The sequence below is a fragment of the Marmota monax genome, unplaced genomic scaffold (genome assembly GCF_021218885.2).
Source record: "Marmota monax isolate L192 unplaced genomic scaffold, Marmota_monax_Labrador192_F-V1.1 WCK01_AAM20220418_F8-fsc00065, whole genome shotgun sequence".
Classification (NCBI taxonomy): domain Eukaryota; kingdom Metazoa; phylum Chordata; class Mammalia; order Rodentia; family Sciuridae; genus Marmota; species Marmota monax.
In genome coordinates this window covers 7,317,494-7,340,841 of record NW_026694038.1, presented here as the reverse complement: position 1 = coordinate 7,340,841, position 23,348 = coordinate 7,317,494, and the positions used below count along the sequence as shown (strand labels likewise).

At 38.1% G+C, this 23,348-nt stretch overlaps 1 protein-coding gene across 6 annotated transcripts in view; it reads right to left on the bottom strand.

Annotated features, from left to right (window-relative positions):
- Gsap (gamma-secretase activating protein) overlaps nucleotides 1-23,348 on the bottom strand; it is a 162,926-nt gene that overhangs the window by 88,671 nt on the left and 50,907 nt on the right. For all 6 annotated transcript variants that reach the window (XR_006856080.2, XM_058585495.1, XM_058585498.1 and 3 more), the window contains exons 15-23: nucleotides 22,060-22,152; nucleotides 21,730-21,947; nucleotides 19,565-19,634; nucleotides 18,938-19,020; nucleotides 15,381-15,434; nucleotides 8,129-8,257; nucleotides 6,872-6,930; nucleotides 6,176-6,207; nucleotides 4,004-4,065 (exon numbers count right to left, since the gene is read on the bottom strand). Coding sequence is in view for 5 of the 6 variants with exons in the window: in XM_058585495.1 (XP_058441478.1) it covers nucleotides 4,004-4,065; nucleotides 6,176-6,207; nucleotides 6,872-6,930; nucleotides 8,129-8,257; nucleotides 15,381-15,434; nucleotides 18,938-19,020; nucleotides 19,565-19,634; nucleotides 21,730-21,947; nucleotides 22,060-22,152 (800 nt within the window). In the remaining variant the exon portion in view is untranslated. The remainder of the gene's footprint in view (nucleotides 1-4,003; nucleotides 4,066-6,175; nucleotides 6,208-6,871; nucleotides 6,931-8,128; nucleotides 8,258-15,380; nucleotides 15,435-18,937; nucleotides 19,021-19,564; nucleotides 19,635-21,729; nucleotides 21,948-22,059; nucleotides 22,153-23,348) is intronic.

Below are 23,348 nucleotides of genomic sequence, written 5' to 3'. Positions count from 1 at the left end.
TATATATATATATACACACACACACACACACACACACACACATATATATACAAATTCTTAATCCATTCATCTATTGATGGGCATCTGGGTTATTCCATAATTTAGCTATTATGAATTGTGCCACTATAAACATGTAGATGCCTGTATTGCTATAGTATGACAATTCTAGATCTTTTGGGAAAATACCAAGAAGTGGGATTGCTGGGTCATATGGTGGTTCCATTCTTGGATACTTTGAGGAATATCCATACTGCTTTCCAGAGTGGTTGTACTAGTCTACAGTCCCACCCACAATGTACAAGCATACCTATTTCCTCACAACCTCACCCACGTTTGTTGTTCATATTCTTGGTCATTGCTATTCTGACTGGAGTGAGATGAAATCAATGTAGTTTTGACTTACATTTCCCTGATTGCTAGGGATATTGAACATTTTTTAATGTATATGTTGGTCTTTGGTGCTGCTTTTCAGAAATGTCTGTTTAGCTCCACATCATGTACAACCACAACAATGGGATCCTAATTAGAATAAGTTATACTCTATGTATGTATAACAGGTCAAAATACACTCTACTGTCATGTGTATCTAAAAAGAACAAAGAAAAATATGTCTGTTTAGTTCTTTTGCCTATTTATCAATTGTGTTGTTGGATTTTCATTATTGTTTTTATTTGTTTTGAGGATTTTTTGGTGTTAAACTTTTTGAGTTCTTTATATATTCTAGATATTAGTCCCCTGTCAGAGGAATAGCTGGCAAAAATTTCTCTTTTAGCCTCTCTCTTCATGCTCATTATCATTTCCTCTCCTGTGCAGAAGCTTTTTAATTTGATGATGTCTCACTTACTGGTTCTTGGTTTTATGTCTTATATTTCACGGTTTTGTTAAGCAAGTTGGTGCCTGCACCAATATGTTGAAGTATTGACCCTATGTTTTCTTCTAGCAGTTGCAAAGTTTCTGATTTTACTTCTAAGTCCTTGATCCACTTTGATGTGATTATTATGCAGGGTGAGAAATAGAGATCTAGTTTCATTTTTCTATATGAGGATATCCAGTATCCCCAGTACCATTTGTTTAAAAAAGCTATCTTGCCAGGCTGGGTGGTACATGCCTGTAATCCCAGCAGCTCGGGAGGTTGAGGAAGTAGGATTGCCAGCTCAAAGCCAGTCTTAGAAATTTAGCAAGGCCCTAAGTAACTCAGTGTGACCCTGTCTCTAAATATTTTAAAAGGGCTGGGGAGGTTGCTCAGTGTTTAAACACCTCTAGATTTAATCCCCAGTACAAAAGAAAAGGATGGGGCTTATATTTTCTCTAACATATATTTCTGGCATCTTTGTCAAATGACTTTGTCAGATGACTCCATGTGAGTTGTCTTTGTGTCTTCTATTCTGTTCCATTGGTCTTTGTGTCTATTTTGATGTCACTACCATGCTATTCCCATAGCTCTGTAGTGTGACTCGAGATCAGGTATTGTGATGTACCCAGCATCACTCTTCTTGCTCAAGGCCATTTGTCATCTGATTACAGTAAGGCTAAACATTTTTCTGTTCTCCCCTACTCTAGACTTTTTGGCCATTTACTCTTGAAATTTGATTGGTCAATGCCTCTTGTCCATTTCCTTTCTGTTGTATTGTTTTCTTATTGATTTATAAACTTCATATACCAAATGTCAATCATTTGTCACATTGTTGAAGATTTTTTCCAAATTTGTTGTCTGCCTTTTTGTTTCCTATTTATACTTTAAGCTTTCATTTGGTCAAATCTATCTTTTTCTATCTGTGTTCAATAATATATTTTAAACTCCTTTTCTATTTCATCATTATCTAATTATCTACTTATTTTATTCATATTCCTTCACATGGTTTAATTTTTTAAACTAAACTCCTTAATCTATTGGCATTTCTGTTGGTTTATAGCATAAAACAGTCTTTGGAGTAGAAGGAATCTAATTTACTTTTACAAATAACTAACCATTACTAATTGATTAAAAATTCTATACACATGAATTTTAAAACTTAATTGATTATACACTAAAGATTCAAATTTAAACTATAGTCTACTAACTGTATATTTTTGTATATATACCATATTATTTCTATTATCATAGGTTGACAACACATTTAGATATCAGTCTCACTTCTATTTAATCTGTCTAGTAAGTTAGTTGATTATCAGATAAATTTTATCGGCTTTTGAGTTATAATTTTATTAAACCTAGACACTGAGGATTTGAATAGAATATTTTTCTTCTTTATCTTTTCTAACATCTAACAGCTCAATACTAATTTATTTTTTTTTTAATTTTTTTTTATTTTTTTTTCTATTTTTACTGTTTATTTTAATTTTTTTTCTTTTTTTTTAATTTTTTATTGTTGGTTGTTCAAAACATTACAAATTCCTTGACATATCATATTCCACACTTTGATTCAAGTGGGTTATGAACTCCCACCTTCACCCCATACACAGATTGCAGAATCACATCAGTTACACATCCATTGATTTACATATTGCCATACTAGTGTCTGTTGTGCTCCGCTGCCTTTCCCATCCTCCACCCTCCCCCCTCCCCACCTCTCCCCTCCCCTCCCCTCCCCTCTCTCTACCCCCTCCACTGTATAACCCTGAGGGTCTCCTTCCATTTCCATGCAATTTCCCTTCTCTCTCCCTTTCCCTCCCACCTCTCATCCCTGTTAAATGTTAATCTTCTTCTCCTGCTCAATACTAATTTTTTAAAAACAGAAATTACTCTTTGTTCTTTTCCATTTTTCCCAGATGATTGTTTAATGCAACAAGCAAACAAACTAATCTTCACATCTGCCTTTACCTGGGTTTCTTATTTGCATTGGCTATTCAGAACAATGTGAAATTATAGTGAAAATAACAAGAATTCTTAATTTCTTTGTACTTTCCACAGTAATACCTCTAGCATTCCCTAAAACAATGTTGACCCTAAGGACTAGACTATTTGATTTACTGAGTTCTTATATTCCAGGTGTGGAACTTGACTTTTATCCTCTTTCAGCACCTATAGATATTTCTTCTTCTTTGACTTTGCAATATGTTGAATTTCATCAATATATTTCTTAATATTAAGCCTGGAAAGAACATTATTGACCATTTTATGGTTTCAATAGACCACTGGAAAGTACTTTAATTAAGCTTGTAGTAGCTACATTCATGAATAAGTGTGGTCATTGGCAGATGTTGGTTCTGAGGCCACACAGGCCTGTAAAATGACTGAGAAGACTTCTGTCTTCTTTCAAAATAATACTTTATGTAGCATGAGGATGATCTGGTTCTTGGAAGTTTGAAAGAACAAGCAGTGCCTTCTTTGGAAATAATCTTTGACATATTTTTCAAATTATTTCATGGACATTATGCTTTCAGCTTTTCAGTTTCTTCCTAGAGCAAGTTTTGGGATTTCTCTTTGTCAAGGAAACTCTTTAATTGGAACTGTCCAAGTTATAAACATGGATTTATACATATTTTCCTCATATTTTTAAATTTGACATATCTAAGATAACAGATTGTCCCATTCTTAAATCTGCACAATATCAAAAATATTGTATTGGTGTCTTTTTAATCATTTTAAAGTTTTTGATTTATTTATCAATTTTGCTTTTCAATTAATTTATTTCTATTTCTTTGGACATCCTAGCACTGTAACAGAAGGAATGCTTTATTCTTTTGCATTTTAAACCCCAAAATAAATGCCATAATACATTACTTTCTCCTTTTTATAAAAAAATAAATCTTCAACGCCATATGTTCCTGGTCATGGTTTATAATTATGTATTTATTGGTGTGACCAATGTCTTCACCATTAGACTACATATTCCAAGACAGAAATCATGTGTATGCTTACTGCTGGACAGACAAGGTCTGCAACAACTTTTTGTTGAAAGAGTAACAGAAAATATAAACAGAATGAAGGACACAGTCTAGCCCTTCACCCTTGTCTTCGGGCCACTGTTTGCAAGGTCCCATTGAGCCCCAGGCCACTTACCAGCCCCAAGAGCAGCTTCTGGTGGTTGTCCTCCTCCTGCAAGAGGAGTGTTAATCTTGGCTCTGAAATTAAACAGAGCAGGAGTCAAGCAGGGTAATTTCCGAACATGGAACAGAAGGAAGAAGAGTCAGCCCAAGTTTCCCTTCTCTGAGTTACAGGGAAACATAACACTTCCACAATAAAGTGGACATTTTTTAATAGCTAAGTGTGACCCCGTCCTACCAGCTGAACCTATCACTCAGGTGACACCCAGAGAGCTCTGTCAAACAGAGAGAACAACTGAGCAGAAAGCAAGCAAAGGAACGCATTGCCCAGCACCAGTAGATTCTGGCTTTGATTTCTCTTTAACACTAAAACTCACCACTAGAACCTCTACTTCCTAGAGACAGGGACGAGGGCCCTCTTAACCCTATGGTAGCCAAAAGCTGAGGGACAGTGGGGCTTGATAGAAGGACTACATGACTGTCTTCTATTCTCTGACCCCTATACACCTTGACTTGGAGTTACTGAGCTGGGGGAACCAGTTACTGTGGCCAACAATACTAATTGATACAAGTTCTCACTCTGAAAAGTTACCAAGATGGAAAAGTGATATAAATGTTACATTAAAATGACACTTTCTCCACCATAATGGATACTGCACTAGCAAGACCAGAGAGGCAGACAAACAGTCTTGCTGGAAGATCTGCCCTAATGCTCCCTAACAAGCCTCCTGTTTGGTTCTTCCACTCCCAGAACACCTGAGGCCCAGTGCCGGGCAAGAGGGCAGAACTATCCTGCTCAGCCTGCTGACAATTCCTCCTTGACCCCTCAGGAAAGAGCCTACCTCTGTCCCACATAACCTTCATGATTAAAATGAAGCAACCCAAAACATGAGCTCAACAGCCCTGAATTTCAGTTTTCCATGCAGACAGTGGCAGCATTCTTAGTGGGAAACTAGCACGATCAAGCACAGGGAGAAACGGGAAGTTTACCAATAGGCATTGAGAGGCTAACTGGAAACAGGATGCCTGAGCAGGAGAGCAGGAGGAGCTCCATAAAAGCAGGGCAGGGAAATGGACACAATGAAAACCCTGCTGGTCAGCAGTTTCCATATTGCAATACCCCCAGCAATGCAAGGATGGCGAGCCTGGATCACATGCTCGCCCCTGTCTGGCAAGGCAGAGCCCCTGGTTTCAAGCACGGATGGCCTGGTAATAGGCAGAGGCTGGTTCCCTTGGGACAAATTCACCACCATAGTTCAGCGGGCTGTGTGCACAGCTGTGGGGTATGCAGTCACATAAATAATTTCTGTTACAGTCCCCCCAACATACACCTAAAACATTCAAAGTCCATTAAACAGGAGTAGGATATAAAAACAACAGCTTCTTTAATGAATGCTGACCTTCATGAGACGTGAAAGTATTCCCCTGACACCTACAAAAAAAGGATTGTACCTGGGTATTCTCGGCATTCCCCTCCCTTAAATCCCCTTGTTTGTCAAGAGAAAACCCAGTTATCACCTCTGGGAAGCCTCTTCCAGCCATTCCCACTCCCGTCTTCGCCTAGACTAACCCCTTGCATGTAGGGGCTTCAGAATACTGGTTACTTGGTTTAGAAGCGATTTGTTAGCATTTCCTCCTAACTAATGATAAAGCAGCCACTAAAGGCACTTCACAGGCACCAACGCCCATACTAGGTGCTGGGTGTCACCCTCATTTCTCCCTGACCTGAGGAGGACAATGCAGGAAATGCACCCCCAGCACCTCACCTCAGTGCTGTTGCTCAAGTTTTAACCAAAATGAAAGGTGCATACAAGTCAAAGACCCTGTGTGATCAGACAGCTGGAGGGAAAAGCAGCGGGAGCCAAGAAAATTACCAGAGTGCATCCTGGGGTACAGCCAGAGGGCATGTTAATTTGCTCAGCTAGGAGGAGAAACAATGAAAACCAGAGGGTCAACTCCCAGGGACTCCTCCAGCAAAAGCACATTCAGCAGCTGTCCCTGGATTTCCTGGTGCCAAGACAGACATGGAAACAGCTACGTGGTCACTTTAATGAGGCAACATTAAAGGGCGCAGCCTTCATGACACTACTGGAAGTGATTTTCCTGCCAATCCACAGAGGTGGGACAAGAACAGTGTTACATACAAAACACAGAAACCCAGACAACTGTATTACAAATCTTGTCTTACCCGAATTCCTTGCTTCTATGTTAGAAATCACCCTACAAAGAAATTAGCTGTGTTATTCACATAGGAAGCATTATTAAAAAAAAAAAAAAAAATTAAAGCCACAACACCATACAAAGCTATCCTCCTTTACTAAACCATAAAACCACTGCAGAAACTGTTCTCAGGCCACTAGAAACCTCAAAAACTTTTCAATGTAGCAAAAAACCACATTTAGGCAATTATAAAGTCTGTAAACCTTTTAGTGCCAACAACGGCAATAATTTAGAACAATTGCAGCTCTCAGTTATTAGAAATAATGGAGGTAGAAAATAGAACAGAGGTTGGAACAGGGCCTATACTTTTAGCTCTCAGATGACTCATCTACCCAGAAAATATGGCTTCAAAATAAGAGCAAGCTCACCAGCCCACTAACAGTTTAAAACAAAACAAAACAAAATCTCCTGGCTACTCTTGTCCTCATAAGCGCTCACTTAGTAATGGCTGTTTACCACTTAGCCACTATACGTCATCCAGGGTATAAGTCTTTGAGGTTTAACACACAAGCTTTTCCCACTGAACTCCAGCACCAACTCCAGAAGAGAGCCTAGGCAGGTGCACTCATGAAGCCAACAGCTTTACTGAACATATACAACAAAAGCAAGCTGTTTCTGTGAAAGGCGGCCAGCAAGGTAAGATGCCATCTTTAGTTCTACTTACCTTTTTGCACTATCAAGAATGTTCCTCATGTATGCTGTGGACCTTCTTTTTCCCGTTTTCTAGGAGTAAAAACATGTCAGAAGTATAGAAGGTAAAGCTTGTGTGGGTGGCCTTATTTATTTTTTATTTTTTTAAATAACTTTATTTTTTATGTGGTGCTGAGGATCAAACCCAGTGCCTCACACATACTAGGCAAGCGCTCTACCACTGAGCCACAACCCCAGCCCGACTTTACTTATTTTTTTCATCAAGGACATACTACACTCTGGTTAAAAGATTCAGAAAGAAGAAATATACTTTCCAGGTAATCAGAACACCAAGACTTCCCCGCTGCCACTCCAATGCTGGGGATGGAACCTAGGGCGTTCCACATGCTAGGCAAGCATTCTACCACTGAGCTATACCCTATTCCAGTATAGATTTTTTTAAAAAATTCTTTTAATGTTTTACTTAGAAACAAGAGACTCACAGGAAGTTGCAAGCCAGCTATGTATAACAACACTAGACTATATACCACAATACTCAGAGAGATTCTGGGTACCCTTCAGTTAGTCTCCCCCAATATTTACATCTTATATAATTATACTACAATCTCAAAATCAGGAATCAACACTGGCTCAATGTGTGTGCATAGTTCTATGTCATTTTATCAGAAATCATTTCATGTCCCAAAATGTAATTGATACACAGAACTATTCCATCACCCCTAAAGATCTCCCTTGTGCACACCCACTCTTCTCCTTCTCAACTCTAGCAACCACTAATTTGGAAACATCTAGATTTTTTTAGTGGGGGGGCAGGGTATGGGGGATTGAACTCAAGGGCACTTGACCACTGAGCCACATCCCCAGCCCTATTTTGTATTTTATTTAGAGACAGGGTCTCACTGAGTTGCTTAGCACCTCACTTCTGCTAAGGCTGGCTTTAAACTCGTGATCCTCCTGCCTCAGCCTCCTGGGCTGCTGAACATCTAGATTTTTATAAATCAACTTTTAACTTTATAAGTACTTCAAGAACATATCTGAGATATGGTTATCAGTCACAATTCTCTGAATACACTGTACATCCCGTAACCCATCTGTACTGTGGTTTCTTAAAGAACAGAGATCACAGAAGTGCCTCGGCTTGCTTATCAGGAGATCAGTGATGACATTAAACAGCTTGGCAACTGTGAAGAGAACCATCAACGTCAAGTGACCTTGTGATCTAATCCACGTGTGTTGGCTGCTTGCTTTGTTCTCCTTGACGCATACATACCTCTTCAGAGATCAGGTTGTGCCACTCTCTCTTGACCACACTGTTGTTATAACATAAGTATGGCTTGGCATACTTAACATAGTCTAGGTTGGAGTTCAGTTTTTCCCAATAGCCCTTAAAGCTGTGGACCTGTGGGAGATAAAACCATCAGCCAGTTTGAGAAACAAGCCTTGCAGCTCAAAACACCCACCAAGGATTACACAAGGCTCACTTCCCCAGCTCTTGGTGACAGTATTTCTTAGTGAATGTTTCACAGGAAGGACAGCAGTCTGGTCCCCACAGGAATCCTAAAGCAGATCTAAAGATCTGGCCTTTAGACTCTATCCCCTTTCCAACAGAGAGAACTGCTGCTGACTTCCCAAAACAGATTTCTCTGGGTTGATTTAGTGGGGAAGCCTGTACTCAACACAGCAAGCCATTTCCTCCCTAGAGACCCATTTTATGACTTGGGTGGTGTCAAAAGTGCTGTGTTCAGAGAATGTACACAAAATTTGGAGCAAGCAGAGTAAGCTTACTTTCCCAAGTTTATTTAATTACCAAATGCTGCCCATCACAACTATTAAGGAAAAGTACAGATGGTTACATGAAAGGACTGTTTCCCACTTATGATTTGGATTGCCAACTGATCCAAATAAAAAAAGAATTTTTTAAAAAGGATAAAATGAACAAATTTCACATTCAGTTGTCAAATACTCTCAAACAGAATTAACTGATTTTCTAAAGTCTTTGAGTTATTATTAATCATACTATCCTGAACAAAGAATGTGTATTTATTTTTATCAATAAAATGCAATGCTTACACCTTTACTGTTGGAGGATACTGACACAAATTGCTTTAACCCAAGGAAGATGGATTTATGACACATTCCTTCTTGCCAAAAATGTACATTTATAAAAGATTTGATGCAGCCAAGGATGACATGTGTGACCGTTCAATGCTCTGTTGCCTACTGTGGTGGTAGACTTGGCTGAATTGCGAGAAAATAAGGGAATTTAAATAAACTACACCTCAGTCAAGAAAGGTACTCGAATGTTAAGTAACAGCATGTCATCTGAATTTTTATTGAAAGGACGGTCATAGTTGGTTTGAAATGGATTTTGAAGTATCTGTAAGATGATTTACATAACATTTTAAATCTTGTTTTAGAAGCCTGAAATGCCCATTTAGTCAATGTCTCTTCTCTCAGAGACAGAAAAAAAAAATCTTTAATCAGTGTAGCAAAAGCCACATTAGACAATAACAAAATCTCAAAACCAAAACTAAGGAAACATTTATTCCTGGGGGGAATGGGAACACAAAGTCAAGGCTGACTCCTCACTTGACCCACCTTGCTCGCCTTTTATTTATTTATAACAAATGTGCCTTTGTCCATCCTTTGTTTCTTCTCAGTATTGAAAAAATACGTAGGACAAATCCTACAGGCCTTTGGCAGGATGAAGTGCCTAACTGGAGGTCTTTGTGTCTTTGTTGCTTCCTACATCTAGACTCAGGCACACTGATGCTAAAAGCAGAAACCTTGATGGTGTTGTGGTGACACCTAGTGGTCACTTGGGCTACTAAGCCTGCCTGCTTTGCCACCAGTCCCATGATGGCATTCATTCAGACCTTGCCCAGAAGGGAGGCAAGACATTTGGTGTCTTCTACCTGTTTTCTGGCCTCATCCCCTCAGGCCAAATGCTGTCCTGCTGTCAGAAGACCCTACTCACACTCCCCCTTACCTTCCTTCTCATACCATTAAAAAAAATTCCTTTCCTCAGAATCTGTGTCACCCAAGAATAAACTAATGAAACAATTCTGGACAAGTCCATGGATAGGCTGCAAAGCAACTGAGTACCCACTGGTTGTGTGTAAAAATGGAGTCCGAGTGCTTGAATGAACACTCTTCTGGGGAGAGAGTCTATACCTTGTACCATATCTCAAAGAAATCCATGGCCTAAAATGTCCAAAACCTCGGAGTTAAAAGGAAAGGGATCTGAATTTAAAACGAAAATTAAAATTCACATGTAAGTAAGAAATACTGATAGCCAAAAGGCCCAGAAATATTTTCATGTGGAACTTCTGATCTTTCAGAGATGTCACTGCTCTATTATAATAACTACAATGTCTTACAGAAATTAAGAGAATACAAAGAAAAAAAAAAGAATCAATACATATGCCACTGTTTGGTATCTAATAAGTAAATGATACAATTTCTTTTAAGTTATAAAAATGTGGAGATCACTGAATTGAAAGACAGTACCTAGTCCTGTAACAATGGCAATAGTTCAAGAAGCACATCACCAACTACATGAAAAGAGCGCTTACTGTTTTAAAACACACAGAAATGCTTTATATGGAAAATACCTATGAATTTAGCTCCTCTGGGAAGACTGGTACTAGAAGCAATGAGATTCTCAAGAAATGACCCAGGAGCACTTTCCTGCACAAAAGGGAACATTAACTTTTGATTTGAAAAACAGGGAAATTATTCCAAGTCTCTTCTTCAGAAATAATCTCATTTGTTCTCATAAGATGACTTGAAACGATTACCAAATGCAGCCCATCACAACTATTAATTAATCAAAAGCACCCATGTGTTATATTAACAACTGTTTCCCATTTTTAATTTGAATTGCCAACAGATCCAAAAAAATTAAAATAAAAATAAAACAAAACAAAAAAGCCCCATGGTACTGGCTCATCTGCAAACTACTGTCAGGAATAAACATCTGCCTTTGATTTTTACAAGGTCCCCTGGCTTTGATCCTACTTCTGCTGATTCTTAGCACAAGTCTTAGCGGAGGTGGCCAACTCAGAGAGAACGCTTCCCTCTGTGCCAGGACTCAACTAGCAGAGCTAAAGTGCCAGACCAATTTGGCTCTTCAGTGGATCTCATCTCAGAATCAGCTTTTAGTTACAGCCAGAGAAACAACAGCAACCCACCACCTCCAGCATAGACAGAATCAAAGGCAGAGAAATGTCTATAGGGACGTAAATTAGTAAGAGACCATACTAAACTAAGGTACTTTAAACAGGCACAAATAACTAGAACTCCTGAGGCTGCCCACTGAGAGAACTGCAAGTTCAAGGTCTCCTTCTCCTTTGGGACTTCCTCCTTCTCCAGTATCTAACAAAAAAATTCCACTTCCTTGCCCAGCTGGGTGGTTTAGCCATTTTTTTAATGGGCTAGATTTTTCTTTAATGCAATCACTAAATATGGCTCTAAACTATTCCATCTTACATTTGGCTCTCTCAGAGCATATCCCCTGAGAAAGCCTTCCTCTTGACCTTAAAAATTAAGGCTGACACAAGAGGAACAAAAACAAGATTCCTTGATCCACAGTCTGTTCCTGAATTTTATCAGCAAAGAATTAGTCTGACTATATCCCCATCTCCCAGAAATGATAGGAATGAGGTCACCAACCAGAGGCTCTGTTTCCAAAAAGTAATGTTTTTTGTAGCATCATAAAATTATGGTTTATGATATTAACTGAATTCACTACAACTCATTGTCCCAGAAAAAATGTGTGGACTGAACTGTGGGGGGAAAAAAAAAATCAGTGTTTCCCATGTGACCACCTGACACTTCTGACGATACTACCTTTTGCAATGATTCTAATTTTTAAAAATTGTGAAAGATTGCATTGTGATTATGCTGCTACTTGGGATCACTTAACAAATCTTTAAGGGATGCTATCTGTCTGAATTTTGGAGGGTCAAGGAAAATAAAGTGTGCTTCACTAAGCAATTAATTATTCTCTTGTTCTGTCTAGTTAAAACAGCTTTTAAACTGTTTCAGTTTTCACTTTTTAAGTGAAGAAACACACAAACAACCTTCTGGATGGAGAACAACCAGTCTTCCCAGTTGCTCAGGAACTATAGACCCCTGATTGACACTTGCAGTAACCCCCCTCACCTCTGAGTGGCCATAGGTCAGAAGGCCCTTTAAATCTCTCTGGTCTTCCCAATTTCTGGGTCAGGTAGCCAGTAATCTCTACAAGTGATCAAATACATTAAAAGTGTCCAATTTAAAAAATATATATATTTTGGTAAAAATACCCCATATCTCCATTTGTAGCACATTCTTTTTATATTTGAGTAAGCTATTGTTCTGTTTTTAAAATCATTACATGCTTCCTGTGGTTGACTAATTTTAATGGTTTCTCTTTTTACCATAAAATCAAGGGCAGTTTTTAGCTTTTTATGAATGTCGCTAGTTCCCTAGAGCAGTCCACAGCTTACAAAAGGATGAAATCGTTCTTAGGAAAGTCTCTCTTGGTTACATTTTATTTACAGCATGGACCTTGCTTAATATTTTACAAACCATTTATAAAATGAGAGAATCTTGTCTTTCGGATGACAATCTTCTAGTTTAACTGGTTTATCTTCTACAATGTGGAAATACATAAACTGGTGACTTATAAACTGCAGACATTCACTTCTCACAGTTCTTGAGACTAGGGGATCCACATATCAAGGCGTTGGCAGATCTGGTGTCTGATGAGTGGTCCTGTCCTAGTCAGCTGTGTTTCCACTGCAAAAATCATACGGCAGAAGGAACAAGCTAGCTCCTCAGTGTCTCTTTTAACAGGGTACTAACCTCAATCCTGAGGACACTTCCCTCAGACTTAATCACCTCCTAAAGGTTCAACCTCCTAAAACCAGGGCCTTTGTGGATGAGGACTTTAACATAGGAATTCAGAGGGTCACAAACATTTAGACCATACCAACATATTAAAATATTTGTAAAGTACTCTACTTCTCACTAAATTTACTTGCAAAAGGAGCAGGAGGAAAATACACATCTAGTTTCCCTTAGCCCTTTCCTCCTTTGACCCTTTACACCAAGGAAAGTAGAAATGCAGTCAGTTGAACAAAATAGGGCCCTTGGGCTTCACTGGGCTTCTGGTGTAAGAACCTATCCCAAAGCTAACTTGTGATTCAGGTCATGGCATTCAGAGCCAACTCCTACCAGGTAGCCAGGGCAAGAATGGACACAGACTGGGGCTGGAGAGGCAGGGGCGAGGACAGCAGGTGCCACGGCCACAGTCCATCACAGTGTAATTAAGCTGAGACCGGGGTAGGTAAAAGTAGGTCAAAGATAAAAGCAGCAGCTACAGTGAGTGGCATTATGCAAATACAGAGGGAGAAGAAATGGGAGCCCTCAGGGCCAGGCCTTCCTTGAACCTAAAGGTACTGATTAGCCTTGCACACTAATAACTGGGGTGGGAGTGGAGGCAGCTAGTCACACCAAAGCCACTTCATCATCTCCTGAACCCAGTGAAGTCCCAACAGTGTACCTCTGATGGATTATGTCTGGTAAGAAGGGTGGTAACAGACCTACAGTTCTTCAAACTTTTCCCAGGAAACTTCTAGCTTATGAATAAACCAAAGAGCTCCCAAGCATCTGTGGGAATGTCCAATGAGAAACCACTCTCTGCAGACTCAAATGCTAAAGATGATGGGCGAAAGAAGAAAAAAGGAGAGAGAGGAATGTCAATGGAGGAAAAAACAGAACACAAAAATCATTTTATACACTCACACAGAAATCTGCTAGAGTGTGTAAAAATAAGTTACTCTGTTTCTAAGCAAAGTCAAATATTATTCTTAGAACAAGCCAATGAAGGGATGGGGATGTGGCTCATTGGTGGAGTGCTTGCCTAGCACACACAGGGCCCTGAGTTCAATCCCCAACTCTGCTGGAGGGGTGGGGGGTGTGGAATAAGACAATGAGTAAAAAATCTTAAGAGGACCTTCCCATTACTCTTTTCTACTTAGTTTAAATGAATATGCACAATGTCGATAAGGTTACTATCCAACTGATAAATTCACAAATCCTTTGTGATGGTGTAAATTATTACAATTTTTGTTGAATATTAATTTGCCAATAAGAATCAAAAACTATAAAAATTATCATAGTCTTTTACCCAATGAGAGTCCTGGCATTTAATTTTAGGGGAGTAAATTAAAAATGAATTAAGACATTAGAAATCATAAGTTTATGTAGTAATGTGAAAAATGTTTATGATATGTGATAATCCGCTGTGTTTATCAAATGTCTCTGGGTTACCATTACTACCAGGTATAATAAGTATGCCTAAGGCAAAGGCCAAGAGGAAATGAGGGGCTGGCAACAGTTGATATGCTAGAAATCGTAGAATTGTGGGTGACACCTTTTTTCCTCTAAAAATTTTCTTCACTAATTTGTACGTTAAACACCGTATGGGTTTGGTAAGACAACTGGTAAAGATAGAAACAAAGAAATAAAAGGATGGCGTCTCTTAACACACCTTTCAAAACTATTCATGAAATCTTTCTTTCCCTTCATCTTCCTACATTAGTAGGACTTCACAGTCATCCTACGCTTCCACCTAGAGACAGCTGGTCATTCTCTCTTTCAGGGACTCTTTTTAGAACCAAAACCTGGAACCACTGAACCAGCTCCGGTCTGCTCTCTCTTGCCATTAGTGCATCACTAGACCCTCAGACCCACAGCTGCAGGGACCTGGCCTGCCCCTCATGGATCCAAAAGAGTCAAATGTAAATAAAAGGCAGCAGCCCACTGAGCTGCCTGCTGCCAAAAAGCTGAGATTTCCCAGTCCAAACCAAGCTATAATTACCAGGAGGCAATGCCAGGAACAACAGAGGAACTTTAAGGAAACTATTAAAAGACTCCCCAGTTTTAAACTACATACATATTCTTTTCTACTCACACCAGCCGCTCCTCCCATTTTACTCTGATATCACCACAAAGACACTAATAGTCACAGTTCAGTGCACAGGAAGGAGGTATGCAGAGCTTGACTGAGCCCTGCAGATCAATGCAAAGGCCATAGATAATCCCAGCCCAGGTCATTTAATGATTCTAAGATGGAGAACTGTGTGCGTGCATTTTGGAGTGACCATGAAAGAAATAAAAAACAGTTCCCTGGTTCTCTGAAGATAATTTACAGGAACTCCAGTAAGAACCGGTTTGAGGTACTATGGCAAGTATTAGTTGTATATGGTTTAAGCTGAACCCTGTAATTCTCTCCTATCTTCAGAAAACTGCTCTCTCAAAGAGCATTCCTAAGAGGTGTGTAACATCATACTCAATGACTACTCAACCTCTATGGAAGGATTCTCCAGGGAACCAAACCTGCCCCTTTCCCCCCACCCCCGCACCGTCCTCCCCTGCCATGATGCAGTCCCTTTTAGAACCACCATTACTGGGGGCAGCAAAGGTTCAGTCATGCACATCTGTGTTTTCATCCCTCAGCGGAAGTGCCTTACCTTCATGAGAGGCAATTCAATCTCTTCCGTCACAAGGGTTATTCCAGGAATTTCCTATGGAGGAAAAACACACACAAAAAAAAAAAAAAAAAAGAAAAAAAAATCCTGCTCAACATATCAACTGCTACAAACTCAAGTCATCAGGAAGTGTTTTCTGCACAGACAGCAGCTGAGAAAAGCTTCCAGTTTGTGAACCTCTACTTTAAATAAAGTCTGGGGTATATAAATAGCAAACATGGTCTATTGCTTACCTTAAAAAGAGGGAAAAAAAATTTTTTTTTTTTTGAGACTGTAGCTCACCGCATGCCCAAGCTGGTTTTCAAGTCACCTTATGAGTAGCTGAGCCACAAGGGCATGCTGCTGTACCTGGCTGAAATATTGTTTAATCACTAATTGACAGGGTCTCTAAAGAAACAAATCACTATGAAATAATAGAGCAAATATATTTTTTTACATATTTCTATTTAAGAACAAATCAGGTGAATTATATTTACACCATCAAATGTAAATTATATTTACACCATCAAAAGGGAAATGTTCCATAATTTGCACTTTCTTCCCTTTTCTTCTCTTTCATTTATGTGTATTATAGTTGGCCCCTGCCTCAGAGAAGGAACAAAAATTAATAGAATTCTAACATTCAGATGGAAAATGTTTGTGCACCTCATTATCCACCATGATTCCAGAGATAAGAATTCCCCATAAAAAATTTCTAGAGTACCATGGTCAGGCTCAAAGGTAAGCAATTCATACCAGAAAGTTCAAATGACAACCTTCTGCTGATCAGTGAGCATTAAAACAGATACTGAAAGAATGAATATCAAAAATTGCCCTTTATTCATTGTTATTTTGAAAAACGATGTCTCTGTGGTAGCTGTGTAATTAGCCTCTCATCTTGTCATTTCAGATTCCCGTAAGAGACAGTTTAGGAGGTGCTATGTAAAAATAGGAATTGGTCTTTGGTTAGGGCTTAAGTGACCTGGATTTGACTAACATATAACATCCTATGAAAAAAGCATCACAGCAATAGAGAAATTTTTCAGAACATTTCAACAACTGAGGTCTCCATACAGCAGCATGAAGCCTGTGGTAAGATGTATTGTGAGCTTCATCCATCACTACTCAACCACAGAGGATACATAAAAACAACATTAAAATTGCCATTCTAGGCTATGAATAGCACTTAAAATAGGTACAACAATAGCATTTTAAAATAGGTCTAATTATTTGCAAAGCACAATTCAAGATTATCTATGTGTAGGAGTACCATATTTTCTAGTATCTTAAAAATATATATTGTCAGTTGTTCAATTCAGAAGCTTGAAATTAATATTTTTCTACTGTGGCAAGTTTTTTTATTAAGGTTGTAGCATTAAGAACATTTGCAAAGATGACCTGAAGTGGGACTATTAACGATTAGGAAGGGGCCAGGGGAGGAAACAGAATAAAAGGGAAGGTGAATCTGACCAATGCTGATCAATACATAGATAGGAGAATACAGGAAAACCTGCTAATTTGTACAATTAAGACATGTTAATTTGAAAAAAGAACATTTGCTAGTCAGAGAAGGGGACAGTAAATTGTTTACATCATTGCTAAAGATAAGCATAAATTCATAGAACTTCATGATGAGAAGAGACCTTTAAGATAATCTACTCCAACCACAAGAAGTTTTAAAGCAACATGGTAAACCCCAAAATAAGCCTGGTACATGTAGGTGATAACTGGTGGTTTCTTTACATTGTTGTTCAATGTGGGACTTCCTGATGTCACTCTGCATATGTTCACAATGCCCTCTGTGTCCCATAGACTGTTAAGAAATGCAGAAGTAAAGTATGTCTCTTCAGAATGGCATCCCCACACAAAGTTTGTGCTCTGTCTTTCAGTACAATGCTGGGAACAGTGGTCCCAGCCCTGCCTTCTGAACACTTTGAACACAGGACATAAAAGCAGTGGGTGAAAAGGGAGGGGAGCTGCTGTGTGCATTTCCTGACCTCAGAGTGTTGTAACCTGCAGACTTCCTGCCACCAAACCACAGAGTCTGCATGTATATTCACAAGTCTTCTTCAAGAAAAACATGGGTGCCTGGAGGAGGGGCAAGTGCAGGTTTTCCCCTCATAATTCTACAGTGAAGCATGAAAATCTAATAACTGCAAAGGTCAAAAAAGAAGGGGTCTTCAGCAAAACACTACCATTATCAGAAGTTTAGAAATTAATTAAACACATGATATGTCTTTGTTAAGGACTATATTAAGATGCAGTCTAAACACAAAATGAAAGTGTCACAATTTACACTAGGACTTATTTTTCTAAATACCTTTTTGATACAACTTCTGCCTCAAGACTAAGCATATAGTTCTAACATCTAAATATGAAAGGCAAAGAGGCAGAACCTTTTTCAGGCACAGGCTATGCATTTTCATCTGCAGATCTAATAAGGCTCAATTTACTGCACCACATTCAAGAGAAAATGAATCGTGTTTCAGGGGAACACTTCCTAATTTAAAAAGCAAAGAGCCAAGATCAAAGGAAGAAAATGTTGAATAGAGCGTGTTTACTTACAATTTCAAGACTTTTACTGATCTGGAAGCTTGAGTAATTATTGAGACTGGACAAAGAGGTCATGAAGATCCTAATCTACCAAGTCTAACTGCAGTGGTCTGGCCATTTCTCATTTATAAAAAACCTAATACATTAATCTACTCAAGGCAATAAAAAACTAAAAATATCATTTTATAAAAAATACTACATTTGAGGTTTAGTCCTGCCTGGCAGTATAAAAAGTAACAAATATCCTGTACTTTCTCCTTTACTTCTACTGCTTTATATAAATACTTTTGGCCAAGGACAGGGATTCACTCTACATTGAGCATCCTTTACCCAAAATGCTTGGGATGAGAAAGAGTTTGGATTTTGGATTTTTTCATATTTTGGAATATTTGCACATACATAATGAGATATCTTAGGTATGGGACCTAAATCTAAACATGAGATTCATTTATATTTCCTATAAACACCTTAGGTACGTAGCCTGAGGGCTGTTGTATGCAAAATTTTACCTATGTTTTGACTGTAACTCATCACTTGAGATCAGCTGTGGCATCTGTTGACACTCATGGTGTCAAAAGTTTTAGATTTGGGGGTGGGTGTGGTGGTGTACACCTGTAATCCCAGAAGCTCTGGAGGCTGAGGCAGGAGGATCACAAATTCAAAGCCAGCCTCAGCAATTTAGTGAGGCCCTAAACAACTCTGTGAGACCCAGTCTCTAAATAAAATACAAAAAAGAGAAAAGGGGTGCTGCGGATGTGGCTCAGTGGTTAAGCACCCCTGGGTTTAATTCTCGATACACACACAAAAAAAGAGGTTTATCAATTTTGGAGCATTTCAAATTTCAGATTTTCAGATTAGGAAGGCTAAATTTCTCTGCCATAAAATTCCAACTCAATTCCTCATCAGTCAAAATAGAAATGAAATAACCTTGGCTGCTATAACAGGGATGTCCTACAACTGACCCACACTGTAAATCAAGTTTAATTGCATACAAAGTATTAACTTACTGTATTCCAGGTGAGCACTGAAGAATATGGCAAAATTGTGTCCACATTACTTGTCTTTGCATATATGCTCCAATAAGAAGAAGCTGAATAGATTTTTCAAAGAGAAAAGAGACATGATTTAATAAGAATAAGGAAATCTACATTATAATTCAACCAAATCAAGCAAACCAACCAAAGTTTCCACTGCTTTATTTATCATCCTTAAAAGGTTAACCATTGTGATTTTATCTATAGACTAAAATATTTAAGTTCTGCTTTTAACAATGAGAATAATTTCAATTTTTTTTTTTAATTTGCTACTACATCTACTTAAATGACACTACACCACTTTATACAGAGCCGACAACATAAAACTGGGCTAAGAAAGATTTTATTTTTAAAAAATCACTAATAAGGTTACAAAATCAAAATCCTATCTTATATCTTATCTGTGTCTGAAAAGCCACAGCTTCTCAAAAACCACAAGAGAATGAAATTTAATTAGCTGCTGACTGCAATAGTTTGTTTTTTTTTAAATGTTCCTAGGCAGCATTTTGACAGATTGAGGCATTCATTATCAATTTATTGCTTTCCCTCAAGCAAAAGGGTCAAGTATTCGACTTAAGGTGCAACATCAGCATCTCTTACCAATTATAAATTCCTGAATGAGGTCAAATGAATGGCAGGCAGAGACATTCTCAGAAATCCATTGAATAATCTTTAAAAAGAGAACAGAACTCTGTTGGTATTTAAATATGCACTCCATCCCCACAACCAAAGTACAAATGTACATATATACACATACCTGTGTTTATATACTATATAAATGAATCTTTTTAATTCTATGTTTTGGAATTACCTAGGAATATATTCACTTCTACGCTATTTTTTTAAGATATGTAATAATATTAATTCTGGCTGGGTGAAACAGTATTATAAATGAGACCTCTTTTTATACATTTTTAAAATAAATGCCCTTGACTGGGATCCAAATAAATCTTCTTCAGTGCCAATGAAGGTTTGCTGGTTTTGCTAGAATGGATCACGTCATGCAAGGCACCAGTGGGAAGAGCTCTGAGATATAGAAACAAAGGAAGCAAAACCACCACCAGGCTTGGAGGCAGCACCTGTCAGTCTCCACAGCTACCCTCACCTGCTGGAAGAATGTCTCCTGAGGGTTGCCTGGCCCTCGTGCACACTCACATTTCTGCTCCTACCAACATGTTGTTTTATTCCAAACTTATTTATGCCAGTTTTACTTATTTTCACAACTAGGTAATTTAATAAAATTTACTACAGACAAATGAAATATAGTGCAAAGAGTATTGTTGGGTTGATAAAAGTTGAATGCTTTGGAAAGACTCAAAGGCATGTCTCTCAGATGTTTATTTTAAGACTAGGTATAAATGAGACAACTACGTAAGATTGGGTAAAAAAAAATGCCTAATATACAGACTACTTTGGAAAGGTTCTTAAATTATGGATCTCCTTAGAAATAATTTTTTTCCAGAAAGTAATAGGGAATCAGAAATGTACATTATTAGGAGTTTTGTGCAAAAAAAAAAAATGACTTTGAACTCCAATGAGCTAAATTACATAGAAAGGGCCTTAATATACGTTAAAAGATAGGTGAATAAATGTACCTTCATATGTTTTAGGTTAAACTTAAATGTCTATTGTATTTTTCCCCAGTTAATCAGCAACCTATTAGTCCCAGCCAAATCTGATAAGATTTCTGACTTCACAGCCTAGCTGCAAAAATTAAATTACAGAGGGCTAGGGATATGGCTCAGCTGCCTGTCTTACTTGCACAAGGACCTGGATTCAATCCCCAACACCACCAAAAAAAAAAAAAAGAAAAGAAAGAAAATTAAATCACAGAGAAGGTGTGGAAGTGTTTTGCAAACTATAACATGAAACACAAATGGAAGCTATCATCATTAAAAATGCAATAAATATCCACCACCAAATTTAGCCCTTCTGACAATATATTTATGCCAAATATAAACCAGGAAAAAAGCAGAAGTTTAAGAAACTCATTATTTACTGAGCACTTAATTGGAAAGTTACTGATGTAGTTAAACATTCATTCACAACGTGGAAAAGAGTGCAATAGTTTCTCCTTATCTTCAGGGAATAAATATGTTCTAAGCCCCCCAGTGGATGCTTGAAACCTTAATCTGAAACTTTGGCAATGTTAGCTTGTGATTTTTCTTCTCTCATTAAGAACTTTCACTTAAGTATTTAGAGGCTTCTTAAGCATATTTGAATTGCTAGTATCACTATTCTTATGCTTTGAGGCCATTAAGTAAAATAAGGATTACTTGAAAACAAGCACTATCAACACTGGAACCATGGATCTGATGATTGAGAGAGTAACTAAGTGACTAATGAGCAGGTAGCATATACAGCACAGATACACTAAAAAAAGGGATGATTCATAACCCCAAGCAGGACAGTGTGAGGTTTCATTTCACTACTTGGAACACCACTGTTTAAAACTTATGAATTGTTTATTTCTGGAATTTTCCATTTATTATTTTCAGAACACAGTTAATTTTGGATAACTGAAATTGCAAAAAGTAAAATCATGGATGTAGGTGGCAGGTGGTTACTTTACTCAAAAGAACAGATACACCCTCATAGTTGGAGGTCTGGTAGAGATCCATAAAAAGGAAATACAAAGGAAGAATATGTTCAAGTCACAACATTGGCCGTAATCCTTACTTAACTATTAACAAGTAAAAATAACTTCCATTACTTTAAACTATCAAATAAATACTTTTGGTATTGTCTATTTACCATGTTCTTACCTGGCCTTCCAGGAACTGTGGATCTTGTCCACAAGAGAGCACACAGTGCAATATGGCCATCTTCTCACAATCTAGGGAGGTGTTCCATAGGAACCGCAATAAATAGGACTGGTCAAGGAATGCTCTGTAGAGCCTTCCAGAATACCAATCCAGTACCAGGGATCCTGACAGGGACTGGAAAGAACTATGAGGTAGCGTATCATTTGTTTTGTTATTTTCTGGAAAAAAAAAAAGTCAGCAGATAAAGGAACTTCTCACACTCAAACATAGATACTAAAGTCAAACCAAATCCAAACGAACCACATTCATGGGAGAAAATACTATCCCTACCTGTCAGAAATAGACTGTGGCAGATCAAGTCTGGATGTTGAATGTTAAGTAAATGAAAGAAATGACCAGGTAAGTAAACAGCCACATAACGTTCTGTAAAAGACAAAGATTCAAATCACCTATAAGTGGTAAAAGCTGTACAGGTTCAGATAAGGCCCAGAACTCTACTTTATCCCAATTTTTCATTGAACCTCTCAAAACACAAAAGGTTTTACCATGTAATAACAAGCTGTCTGATGCTAGTTTATTTCATGGGACTAACCAGGTCTCCTTTTTTTCTGTCTGTGGCGAATTATCTTCAGACATTTAGCATTGGTTATCTAAGTTTATACCTATAGTTTTGTTCCAAGTCATGCATCGTTTTATTTCAATCAAAATGATCTCTCAGAGGAAACTAGGATCAAAATTATCAAGCAACATGAATCATTCCTCAATCTGACAAGCTGGGAATAGCTTATAAAGGGATTTTCTCCATAGTCAGGCTGGGAGAGCTCTGCAGTTTAGTTTCCCATCTTTGTCACTCCTGGTCGTCACCATCATCTTGTATAAAGAAACCATGTTACTCATCAAGGTGATCTCTATGGCATCCTGACATTTTTGAAGTACTAATTTGTTTCTTTGCATAGCCAGCTGCTTAGAATTCATAATTTAGTGGTTCCTTTGCTAGATATTTGTGTAGCCAGAACATTTTTATCCAGATTGAAACAGTATAAATATAGGTTTCTGGAGAATGGGAGGGTGGAAGGAGCCCTTGCCAATAACTTTTCTAGGATCTTAAAAAATAATAATAAATTTGTGTGGTACTAGTGAATTTCATATAGGAGAAAATTTTCAATTTTGAGTTAGCTATATTTCTTTCTCAAAGAAGCAAAGAAACCTATGCTAACCAGTGGCATAGAAAGCATTCTGTGGAAAGGGAAAGAAATAGTATAAACCAATCAGGTAAGTGTCCTTTCACATGGACTGAGTGAAGTTAAAGTGCTTCACACAAATGCTAATAATCTTATTATCGTGTCAACATTTCAGTTGGAAAAACACGAGGAATAACCTAGTGAAGCATAGTGGAAAGGGTTTAGGCAATTAAGATGGTACTAAGTCCCTGGGGCAGGGACATTTAAAAATGTATTATTTTGGGTTATCACCATCATTAGGATAGGGTGGGGGATTCCTCCTGGTATTTGTTGAGTGGTGCCCAGGGGTGTTCAATCCTCACTGTGCAGGACAGTCTCACCCAAAGAATGATTCTCTCTTCAAAAATGTTGATAGGACCTGTGGTAAATGGAAAGATG